General features: G+C 59.3%; 1 protein-coding gene across 9 annotated transcripts in view; it reads left to right on the top strand.

Annotated features, from left to right (window-relative positions):
* Positions 1–11,326, top strand: part of TOM1L2 (target of myb1 like 2 membrane trafficking protein) — a 65,079-nt gene that overhangs the window by 51,708 nt on the left and 2,045 nt on the right. For 3 of the 9 annotated variants that reach the window (XM_014542842.1, XM_014542836.1, XM_014542838.1), the window contains 3 exons: positions 1,498–1,563; positions 8,795–8,854; positions 10,978–11,014. In XM_014542842.1, the coding sequence (XP_014398328.1) occupies positions 1,498–1,563; positions 8,795–8,854; positions 10,978–11,014 (163 nt within the window). Of the gene's footprint in view, positions 1–1,497; positions 1,564–2,920; positions 2,952–8,794; positions 8,855–10,977; positions 11,015–11,326 lie in introns of all 9 variants that reach the window. The other 6 variants (XM_014542841.1, XM_014542839.1, XM_014542843.1 and 3 more) reach the window with 4 other exon arrangements.

Raw genomic sequence — 11,326 nt, 5'->3', positions numbered from 1 at the left:
GTTGCTTCCGAATGCCAGTGTTGGGCCTCCTGCAGCTCGCCTTGGGGAAGGGCCTCCTCCTTCCTCCTAATTGGCCAACTGCGTCCTTCTGCACTGGCCACCAGGGGGCACAGAAGAGCCAGCCCAGCTGCCTTCATCTCAGTCCCCTGCCTTTCCACAGAAGGGTGAGCAAACCCGAGACCAGACTCCCAGAATCTGTGCAGCGGCCACGGCTCCGTTTACCCGTTATTTAGAATGTCCTCCCTCCTGGCTCTGGAGGGCGTTTAGGAACTGGGCGGAGGCCCTGCCACGTGAGGTGCCCCTCCTCCCCGCCCTCCCTGGCCTGGCCTGCAGCCCTGTCCCTCAACCAGGCTGACCTGGTTTGCTTCCCACTCTGTCTCCAGGGCCTGCCCTGTCCATGGCAACCTGTGCCCTACCGCACCTTTGCCATTATCAGTGCCCACGCCTGGGTCTGAGCTTAGGACATGTGGCCAGCTTCCCACCCTTCACCCTTTGGGTGTGTGGCTTGGCCAGCCTCAGCTTTCAAAGGCCTTGCTGAGTCCAGCATGTCTCCACGTGGTGGTGGCAGGCTGCTCTCTCTTCATGCTGACTGCTCGATGGGCGATGCGGGGAGCAGGGTTCCTGTTAGCTCTGCATGTATGTGTGTGTGTGTGTGTGTGTGTCCGTGTGTCTGTGTCTATCTCTGTATGTGTCTGTGTGTGTGTCTATCTCTGTGTGTCTGTGTGTCTATATATCTGTGTGTGTGTTTATCTCTGTGTGTGTCTGTATATCTGTGTCTGTCTGTGTGTTTGCATACCTGTGTGTGTGTGTGTATGTGTGTGTGTCTCTGTGTGACTGTGTGTTTTCATGCCTGTATGTGTGTCTTTGTATCTTTGTCCTCACACACTGGCTCACGTGCACCTGCAGGCCAGGGCTTCAGGTCATGTTCATACACTAACCCACACTGGTCTGGAAAGGAACACTGGGTCAAGGGAGAAATGAAGAATGCAGTAGGGAGGGGAAGATGGATAGCCACGCCTCCACAGTGCAACCAAATCAGTTGTCTTGCTTTTATCATTTAAAAAAGGTAACATACCCAAATTTAGAGTTTAAGAGTTTGGGAAATGAACATACAGGTAACTGAGAAAGAGGAAAAAAGGAAGAAAAAGCAAAGATAAGTTAGAAAAAAGTAGGAATGATTTGTAAAGGCTGGTTCTTCGGTAAGCCGCCCCTTGCCACCTGGGAGCCCTCCCTGGGAGCAGCAGCCCCGGGCGGTCTGTGGCTCCTGGAGGCCGCCCGGTGCCCGGGAAAGGCGGCACAGGGGCCCTGGAGGGCTGGCTTACTTCACTAACCTCTTCACAGGTAGGTGGGGGGCGTGGAGGGGAGGCCCCTGGGCCAGGGCCTGACATGACACGTGACCACTCCGAGCGGCCTCCGTCCCGTGGGATGTGCTGTTGCTTCTTGGTTGTGGGTCTCACTGTGACTTTTCTTTCTGGGACTTTCCTGTCCTCTGTCCAGGAGAGAGTTAAAGGTGGGGATGCTGACCTGGAGCCCATAGACAGCTGGCTCGTGACCCAAGGAATGGTGAGCGGCCACTAGCTGAGCAGAGCGCCGTGTCCCCCAGCGCTTACCTATGTCCCCGCTGAGCCCTGTGAGTCAGACAGCACAGGCCACTCTCCCCTTCCAGCTGGGTGCCAAAGTGTCTCCTGTCTGTACAGTCTCCCTAAGCACAGACCCAGCCTCCTCTGGTTTCTGCTGAGGTCCCGGCCCGGGCCTTTGGGGTCTGGACCGTCTCCAGGGGGAAGGGCCCTTCCCTCCTTTTACTGTCTCTGGGGCGCTCAGCAGTATTCCCTCTCAGGGTGAGTGGTCACTGGCTTTTGCTTCTAAGAGAACAGACTCCAAGCCTCTGACCAGCTGGTAAAGCCCCAGCCTGTGAGGGCAGCACTAGACGCTGGCTCCGCTGTGCTCCATAGGGTCAGGGTTTGTGCCCACTGCACCCCAGAGGCTCTGCGGCCTCTGACAAACACACACGGAGCAGGACAGAAGAAGCAAGGCCGGCCGGGGTTAGCGGCACACATGCAGTTGGGGCTCAGGAAGTAAAGCCTTTCTGCACAGGACCGGGCGGGGCTCGTGCCTCCCCTGGCCAGGTGGGTCTCTCTTCCCTCCCCTGACCGGGTGGCCCTGCGCCCGGTGCGTGGAGAAGGTGACCTCGTCCTGGCTGCTTGTCCTGCTGGGAGTGACCATTCACCGTGGGAAGCCACAGCCCTCAACAAGATCTGCACCCGCACGCCGAGCAGGCAGGGTGCGAGAGGGCGAGGCGAGGCAGGCGGGATCCTGGGCCTCTCCCTGCAGCTGGAGTGCAGCACCGGGTGCACACAGGGAAGGCTGTAACTGGCCTGGGACCGTGCCAGGCTGTGGCCAGGGGCGGGTGTTCAGGCAGGGCAGCATGCGAGGGTGTCTGCCTGCCACCTGGCTGGAGCAGGCGACCCTGCACGCCATGCTCAGGTGGGGCCCAGCCCTCTCCTCACTCTGTTTCTGCAGACCTCACAGCCCATCTTAGAGAGAGGGGCTGCCTGAGCCCCTCATTTGCTTCTTCAGGGGCAGGCTGGGGCCCTGGCCCACGTGTGGGTGGCTGTAGAGCAGGACCCCTGGAGACCATGTCCACTCCGTTGTCCAAATTGGAAGGATCCAGGCATGTGTCCTTGTGCCTTTTAACCCTGCCAGGAAAAGGACACTGCCCCCAAAAGTCACCCTGAGCGTGGCCTCGGCAGCTGGTGGTGGTGCCTGCCTCTGCCACACAGGCCGTCGCAGCCACCCTGTCCCCTCCCGGAGCTCCGTCCCCGGAAGCAAGCCCAGCTAACAGCTAACCAGCCTCCCTGCCTGCCTGCAGTGTTTTCCTTTTAAACGATGCACATTAACTGCTTTGCCTTACTTCCCGTAGTGCAGCGCCCTGAGTCTGCCTACATTCCCAGGTACAGATTCTTTACTTGGAAGCTTTTTGTGCTGCTGAGTGCGACCAAAGGCTCGTAGGCCACTCCTCACGGCGGGTGCGAGGAACCTGTCGGGAGGAGGTCTCACTTCACTGCAAAGAGCACAGCTGGGCTGCAGAACTGTGCCTGTTGCATGGGAAGTCAGACAGTTGCTCCCCTGTGGGCTGGGGCTGTGGGGGGCAGACCCTGGCTCCTGGGACTTCAGCACCAAAGTCAGCCACCCCAGGCTCATCAGCAGTTGAAGAAAACCCTGAGAACGCGCGTGCTGTCCCCCCAGCCTGTGACCCGAGAGGGAGTTTCCCGCACGCTGGGCAGCCAGCAGCTCTCTGCTGTGAGTGAGTCTGTCACGAGAACAGAAGTAGGTTAGTAGGAAGGTCTGCTGCTGCCAAAGACCAGGTTTGGGGGGTGGGGGGGCTACTCAGGCCCGCAGGACCCCAGGCACAGCCAGCCCGACGTCCCAAGAGCACTGAGCCCAGGACAGCCTCTTCCCTGTGCACAGGCCACCCACTGCTGCCTCAGCAGAGCTGCCTGCCTGCAGCCAGGTGAGGGCCCGCTGGCAGCAGACCGCCCATCACCTCTGTGGCCAGGATGTGCCACTGGCACCCGCCTGCCAGTTTCTGTTGGGTTCCAAGGACAGGCCATTGCCTCTGCCAAGCCAGCCTGGCCGCCTGTCCTCGGCGGGGTCAGCTCTAGCCCTGGTCTTTATTGGAGGGTGCTGCCCAAGTAACTTCTTTTATCTTTCTCTCTTCACATCTCTTTTCCCCTTTCTGTCTACCTCCTCCAACTCACACTCTTCTTCCAACCCCTTGGGCCAGCCTTTGACTGGATAATTCCCCAAGAAGATGCTAAACCACGGCAGGACAGAGCCCCAGTCCCAGGGCTCAGCTGGGCCAGCCCTGGCCTCTCGCCCTTCCGTCAGCCTGGGCGGAGCTCCGCGTCCTCCCTCAGCTCCAGGCCCTGGTGTAGAACAGGCACAGGCTTCGTCAGAGGCAGCACCCACGGTATTAGAAGGGACGTCACCGTGTGATACTCAGGGTGCTGATTTAAGGGGTTTTGTCCAACCAGAGCAAGTGAACCTCTACTTTTATATACGCGGGGCTGCTGGCCCGCACCCCCTGGAGGCCAAGTGCCTTCATACTGAGGAGCCAGCGCCAGTCATTTCTGACGTCCCTGGGTTTCTGTCTGTCTGTCTTTTTTAACAACTGATAGTTTATTGAAAAGATGGATTTATGCATCTGTAATGATGACTTCAAACCTGACTCCTGCTCAGTACGGGCAGAAGCGATCTGCTCAGTCTCGGAGGCCGTGCAAGTCGGCTCCGCCTGAGGGTCCTCGTGGGAGCCTCCTGGCATCTCCCCAGGGAGCTTTCCCCGCGGCGACCCCAGAGCTGCTGGGCGTCCGCACTGGCTTCCCCTGGACATTCTCTTCCTTTGCGCCTCCGGTCAGGCCCGCACGTGCCTCTCCAGAGACTCGGCGCCGCCGTCAGAGTGAGTCCAGTTGGGTGAGGCGGTGCCTCTGGTCCCGGGTCCGCCGGTACCTCTGAAGGCCGCAGCTGCGCGGCTTCCGGACGGCTCCTCAGAATCTTCAGAATTCCAAAACCGACACGCCACCTGGCAGTTAAGGGTTCGGAGTCGTGACCTCAGCCTGTTTCACAGAGGAGGAAACTGAGGCCAGAACTGTCCAGGCCCCGGCCTCTCCAGGCAAGCACGAGGCTCCTTAGGGAAGCGGAGGGTCTGCAGCAGTGAGCTGGGCGCCCCCCCTTCCCGTGCCCAGGGCGCCTCAGCCCGGGCCTCGCCTGGAGGCCGCCTCTCCGTAGCACCGCGCAATGGAGGCGTCGGGAGAGTGCAGGAGTGTTCCCGGGACCCAGCCTCGGGCTTTCAGGGTTGCGCGTCTCCTGTCAGTGTTTCTGAGCATGCTCGTTCTCGGGGTCCATCCTCAAAGAAGAAAACCTGGAGCGTGACGCCCAGCCCGAGGGACTTGCTTTTGAACAGTAACAACAATAATTTAATTATAAGCACAATCTAACGGTTTAAGGCCCCGATCGCCTCAGTGGCTTTGCGGGCTTCTGCACCACGTTGGAAAGTGTGTCCGTGGAGCCAGCCTCACTCCCGCAGCTGTGGCCGGGTTCCTTGTGAAGAGGCGGCTGCCTTTTCAAGTGTTAGTCCTGGGCGCCTGGTGGCGCATCTTCCCGGGGCCTGACCTTCCAAGGGAGGAGCACCAAGATGAGAGAAGTCGCTTTGTCCGGGCAACACGTCAGGGCGGAGCCCTCTGCAGGCTGCGGGATCGCAGCTCATGCCTGTGCTTTGGGGGGCGGGGGTGCCTGCAGCCTTGGGCACAGGGCCCTCGAGGGAGAGCACATGTCCTTTGTCCCTAGGAGTCATTTCAGGATGATTTGAACTTGATATTTTTTCATTCCAACATTCTTAAGTCCTTAGTAAGTCAAAGAATAAAATGAAAATGGCGAGTCTTCCTCATCTGATCAAGGTTGGCTTGAGCCTTTATGGAAGTGTGCGTGCACTGCCCACGCTGGGCCTGTGGCTCAGCAGAGCGAGGGTCTCCACTCGCTGAGGAGTGTGTGCAGGACGCGGCCAAGTCAGACCCTTGCTCCGTGCGGCTTCAGCCCCCTCACCCACTGCCCGCCTGCCGGTGGCGGGATTCTGCCCTGGGAGTGGCTTGTCACATTGGGGCCGGTTGGGCGATAGGGTCTTTGTGCTCGTTAGTTGAGTTCATGTCATTGTGTAGATTTGGCAACTGCTGAGCAGTCCTCTTACTGCTCATTTTAACTTTATTCTTAGCCTAGATTGTGACATGGGGGTGAAGCCAGCTGTAGACTCAATGCTGCAGTTTTCCTAGAAGTAGGGGGCTTGTGAGCGAGCCACTGGGAGGTACTGGTGGGGAAGGCAGGTCCGTGAACTCGGTCGTCTAGGCTGGGCGCCCACGTTTCATTAACGCAACCTCTAGAGGGGCAAGGCTACGGTTACTTACTTAGGATGTTCTAGCTGACAGCCCCTTAAATTGTTCTCTACTTTTATATACGCGGGGCTGCTGGCCCGCACCCCCTGGAGGCCAAGTGCCTTCATACTGAGGAGCCAGCGCCAGTCATTTCTGACGTCCCTGGGTTTCTGTCTGTCTGTCTTTTTTAACAACTGATAGTTTATTGAAAAGATGGATTTATGCATCTGTAATGATGACTTCAAACCTGACTCCTGCTCAGTACGGGCAGAAGCGATCTGCTCAGTCTCGGAGGCCGTGCAAGTCGGCTCCGCCTGAGGGTCCTCGTGGGAGCCTCCTGGCATCTCCCCAGGGAGCTTTCCCCGCGGCGACCCCAGAGCTGCTGGGCGTCCGCACTGGCTTCCCCTGGACATTCTCTTCCTTTGCGCCTCCGGTCAGGCCCGCACGTGCCTCTCCAGAGACTCGGCGCCGCCGTCAGAGTGAGTCCAGTTGGGTGAGGCGGTGCCTCTGGTCCCGGGTCCGCCGGTACCTCTGAAGGCCGCAGCTGCGCGGCTTCCGGACGGCTCCTCAGAATCTTCAGAATTCCAAAACCGACACGCCACCTGGCAGTTAAGGGTTCGGAGTCGTGACCTCAGCCTGTTTCACAGAGGAGGAAACTGAGGCCAGAACTGTCCAGGCCCCGGCCTCTCCAGGCAAGCACGAGGCTCCTTAGGGAAGCGGAGGGTCTGCAGCAGTGAGCTGGGCGCCCCCCCTTCCCGTGCCCAGGGCGCCTCAGCCCGGGCCTCGCCTGGAGGCCGCCTCTCCGTAGCACCGCGCAATGGAGGCGTCGGGAGAGTGCAGGAGTGTTCCCGGGACCCAGCCTCGGGCTTTCAGGGTTGCGCGTCTCCTGTCAGTGTTTCTGAGCATGCTCGTTCTCGGGGTCCATCCTCAAAGAAGAAAACCTGGAGCGTGACGCCCAGCCCGAGGGACTTGCTTTTGAACAGTAACAACAATAATTTAATTATAAGCACAATCTAACGGTTTAAGGCCCCGATCGCCTCAGTGGCTTTGCGGGCTTCTGCACCACGTTGGAAAGTGTGTCCGTGGAGCCAGCCTCACTCCCGCAGCTGTGGCCGGGTTCCTTGTGAAGAGGCGGCTGCCTTTTCAAGTGTTAGTCCTGGGCGCCTGGTGGCGCATCTTCCCGGGGCCTGACCTTCCAAGGGAGGAGCACCAAGATGAGAGAAGTCGCTTTGTCCGGGCAACACGTCAGGGCGGAGCCCTCTGCAGGCTGCGGGATCGCAGCTCATGCCTGTGCTTTGGGGGGCGGGGGTGCCTGCAGCCTTGGGCACAGGGCCCTCGAGGGAGAGCACATGTCCTTTGTCCCTAGGAGTCATTTCAGGATGATTTGAACTTGATATTTTTTCATTCCAACATTCTTAAGTCCTTAGTAAGTCAAAGAATAAAATGAAAATGGCGAGTCTTCCTCATCTGATCAAGGTTGGCTTGAGCCTTTATGGAAGTGTGCGTGCACTGCCCACGCTGGGCCTGTGGCTCAGCAGAGCGAGGGTCTCCACTCGCTGAGGAGTGTGTGCAGGACGCGGCCAAGTCAGACCCTTGCTCCGTGCGGCTTCAGCCCCCTCACCCACTGCCCGCCTGCCGGTGGCGGGATTCTGCCCTGGGAGTGGCTTGTCACATTGGGGCCGGTTGGGCGATAGGGTCTTTGTGCTCGTTAGTTGAGTTCATGTCATTGTGTAGATTTGGCAACTGCTGAGCAGTCCTCTTACTGCTCATTTTAACTTTATTCTTAGCCTAGATTGTGACATGGGGGTGAAGCCAGCTGTAGACTCAATGCTGCAGTTTTCCTAGAAGTAGGGGGCTTGTGAGCGAGCCACTGGGAGGTACTGGTGGGGAAGGCAGGTCCGTGAACTCGGTCGTCTAGGCTGGGCGCCCACGTTTCATTAACGCAACCTCTAGAGGGGCAAGGCTACGGTTACTTACTTAGGATGTTCTAGCTGACAGCCCCTTAAATTGTTGTAGCCAAATGTGTTTTTCAGAACCCAGCCCCCAAGGCCTTGGGCTGGTGGCCCTGAGTGGACACTGCACAGGCACCCAGGAGGTGCGTCCATTTGCTTGGGGGGGGGGGGCGGGTGTCCCCCCCCACCCCCCCCCCCGCCACCACTCCTCTGACAGGGAGTGCGCCAGCCCTGGGAAGCTGGAGGAAGGGTGGGGCCGAGGGAAGCGCCGCATTCAGGCCTAGTGGTCTCTGAAGACACACAGGGGACTAAAGCCCACAGCCCTCCGGTCCTCAAAGCCTCTGCTCCGGTTTCTGTTGGTGGTGGAAGGTGCCTGCCTCCTACAGGCCGCCCGGCCCGGGCTCCCTCCCCTAGGATGTGCCCACACAGCCTGAGACACGAGTGAGCGGCACACCCGGGGCTCCCAGGGCAGCTGCAGCGCTGACTGGCACTGCCCCTGCTCGGGACAGACTGCCATTAGGCCTCCCCAGCGCACCGGGCCCATGGTGGCTCCTCGAGCAGACAGTGCTCCTCCAGTTGTCATATCCGAGGAGTTCAAAGTCAGCCTGCAGGGCAGCGCGCCTGAGACTAGCGGGTGCTTTGAGCCTGACCGAGAGGCCGTGTCATGAGGCCTGGCACCACAGTCAAAGAGTTCTCCATGTCAAGGACGTACTGTCCCCCCCTCCCCCACCCCCCGCTCTTAGACCTGCTCCTCACTGCTTCCCTGCCTGCCTTGCACGGCTGCCTCGCTGCCCACGCCTGCTGCGCTGGTGGGTTTTCTTTGCTGTGCGTGGGGGTCATTGGGGTGTTGATGATTTACTTTGGTGTTCTGTCTCCCCTCCCTGGCTGTGCGGCTGCTGCCCGCTGCTTGCCGCTCCATAGATCCCCGTTGCGCAGCCCTCTGTCATGGACGACATTGAGGTGTGGCTCAGGACCGACCTGGTGAGACTCCACTTTTCTCTTTCAAGTGTGGGGTGTGGCAAAGACAGGCCCAGGGACAACCCCAGGGGCTGCTCTGGAGGCAGGGGGGGAGGAGGGAGGAGGGAGGAGGGGCAGGGGTGGCTCCTGCCACCACCAGAGCCTCACAGCTGGCATGTCCTCCACTCCTGTGGCCTCAGCCACCGGCCCTGGCAGAGCTGGCCCTCAGCTGGCCCTCGCTGGCTCCAAAACACCCCTGCGCTCTCCCCAGATACTTTTCGTTCAGGTTTGTGCGCTTGAGTTCTGTTTTTTTATTTTCTGCTTGTTTTTTTGTGGGATTTTCTGTTTTTGAGGGTTTGTTTTTTGGTTTTCATTTCTTTTAATTGTGACATATACACACAGGTGAATGGGGTGTTGTTTTTGTTTGTTTGTTTTTTGTTGTTTTTTTAAACCTCACCCGAGGGTACTTTTTCCATTGATTTTTTAAAGAGTGGGAGGGAGGGAGAGAGGAAGATTGACAGAGAACATCAATGTGAGAGAGACACATTGATCAATCGCCTCTGGCATGAGCCCTGTCCTGGGCCGATCTATCCTGCAACCCAGGTACATGCCCTTGACCAGGAATCAGTGCACGGGGCAATGCTCTAACCACTGAGCACACAAGCCAGGGCTGTTTTCATTTTAAATCCACTGTCACCCTGGCTGGTGGGTCTCAGTTGGTTGGAGCATCCTCCCGGGCACCGAAGAATTGCTGGTTCAATTCCCAGTCAGAGCACATGCCTAGGTTGCAGGTTCAATCCCCAGAGGGGGTGCATATGAGAGACAACCAATCGATGTTTCTCTCTCTCTCTCTCCCTTGCCCTCTCTCTAAAATCAATAAAACAGATCCTCAGGTGAGGATTTAAAAAAGAAAAATGCACTGTTGCCTCCCTGCGCTAGTATCTCCTGGTGTCTTGCACCCAAGAGAACACCTGCCCCAGAGACAGGGCAGGACGATGAGGATGTGCCGCCAGTCCTGAGGAAGGAGGCCTTGCCTGCCCGCCCGCCCGTCCGCCCGCCCGCCCCTTCCTCACAGAGCACTTTCACTCTCCGCAGCCTCTAGGAGGCGGGTAGAGGGTGTTGGCAGAAGACTGATGCAGAAATGCTCTGTGGCAGGGAAGTGGCTGCCCAAGGCCATGGGCGGGGGCTGGCTGGATCCTTTCCCAGACCTGGAGACACCTCATCTCTTGCTCCTAGCCACCTCCATGTGGGGGCCTTGGTCGCCCGCTGGCTGCAGGCCATGGTGTGGTCCCTCGCATGGGGGATGGAGACCTGAGACAGGGCTTCCCATGCGCCGGGTCACCTCCCTGGAGGCCAGGTGTCCCAAAGACACTCCGCCGCCCAGGTGCCTTGCCACGGAGGAAGAAAATGCCTCATCATATCTACCCCAGGGAATGCCCAGAAAAGAAATAGCTTCTCTCCCAGAAGCCCTCAGCTCACAGGGGGACCCAGGGGCGGAGGAGCGCTCTCCAGCAGGACTGGAGGCAGGGCAGCCGCAGAGCCAGAGGCGTCTCCACCATCCATTCCCCACCCACTCCCCGCCAGCTCTCCTCTCCTCCATTCTGTCTGCGTAGTGAGTTCCAAGTGGCCACCATGTTCTCCAAACAGAAGCAAGTCTGACCACTCTCATTGCTAAGAGGTCACAGCGCCTCAGGGCTCTCCTGCCCAGCACTGCCTAGTGTCGGGCCCTGCGCCGTGGCTTCATGGCTCTGCCGCTTCCCGCCCTCACGTGGCCCCATGGGCAGCAACTTCCCAGAGCCCTGAGCTGCGTGGAGAGCCGCTGAGGGTCCCGGCGCCTGGGGACGGGGCCTTCCTGGCCTGCACGCACGCAGTGCGGCCCAAGAGCCAGCTTGCACCTTTTTCTGGATTTTTCTTTTGGGCCGTACTGAAGGGTCAAAACCTAGAACCTACTCAAGTGGTTCATGTTTTTGCTTTTTAAAAACAAAGTTCTGTTTCTCCAAGAAGATGAGCAGTACTTTGCTGTCACAGAACCCTGGGGGCAGGAAGTAGGAAGCGTAGCTGGGACAGTGGGGGTAGTGGGGTGGCGGGGGCGGCGCAGCGGGAGCCGGGGCCTGCTGGGGCTGACCTGTGCTCTGCTCCTCCCGCAGAAGGGCGACGACCTGGAGGAGGGCGTCACGAGCGAAGGTACGGCCTGGCCAGCTGCTTGGCAGCTTACCCCCCGGGGCCGGGTGCACAGGGCCTGCACCCCACCACCTTGGAGCCTTCACTCTGGAGCACTTCCTGGTGCCTGGCCTAGGCCGGGCCTCTGGGACCGGAGCTTCTTGTCTCTTCATCCAGACCTCGTGCTGATGGGGACGGTCACAGAGCCGTCCCAGCCAGCATGGCGCCCACCCGTCACGCTCAACCCGCAGAGGCAGCACAGGGCACGCGGGCCTGGTGCCCATGGCCTCCCTTCTGGGGGCAGTGACATGGGTCCTGTGGGGAAGTTCCCAGCAC

Source organism: Myotis brandtii, unplaced genomic scaffold (genome assembly GCF_000412655.1).
Source record: "Myotis brandtii unplaced genomic scaffold, ASM41265v1 scaffold314, whole genome shotgun sequence".
Classification (NCBI taxonomy): domain Eukaryota; kingdom Metazoa; phylum Chordata; class Mammalia; order Chiroptera; family Vespertilionidae; genus Myotis; species Myotis brandtii.
Note: the sequence above shows the minus strand (reverse complement) of the source record. Positions and strands in the feature narration are given on the sequence as shown.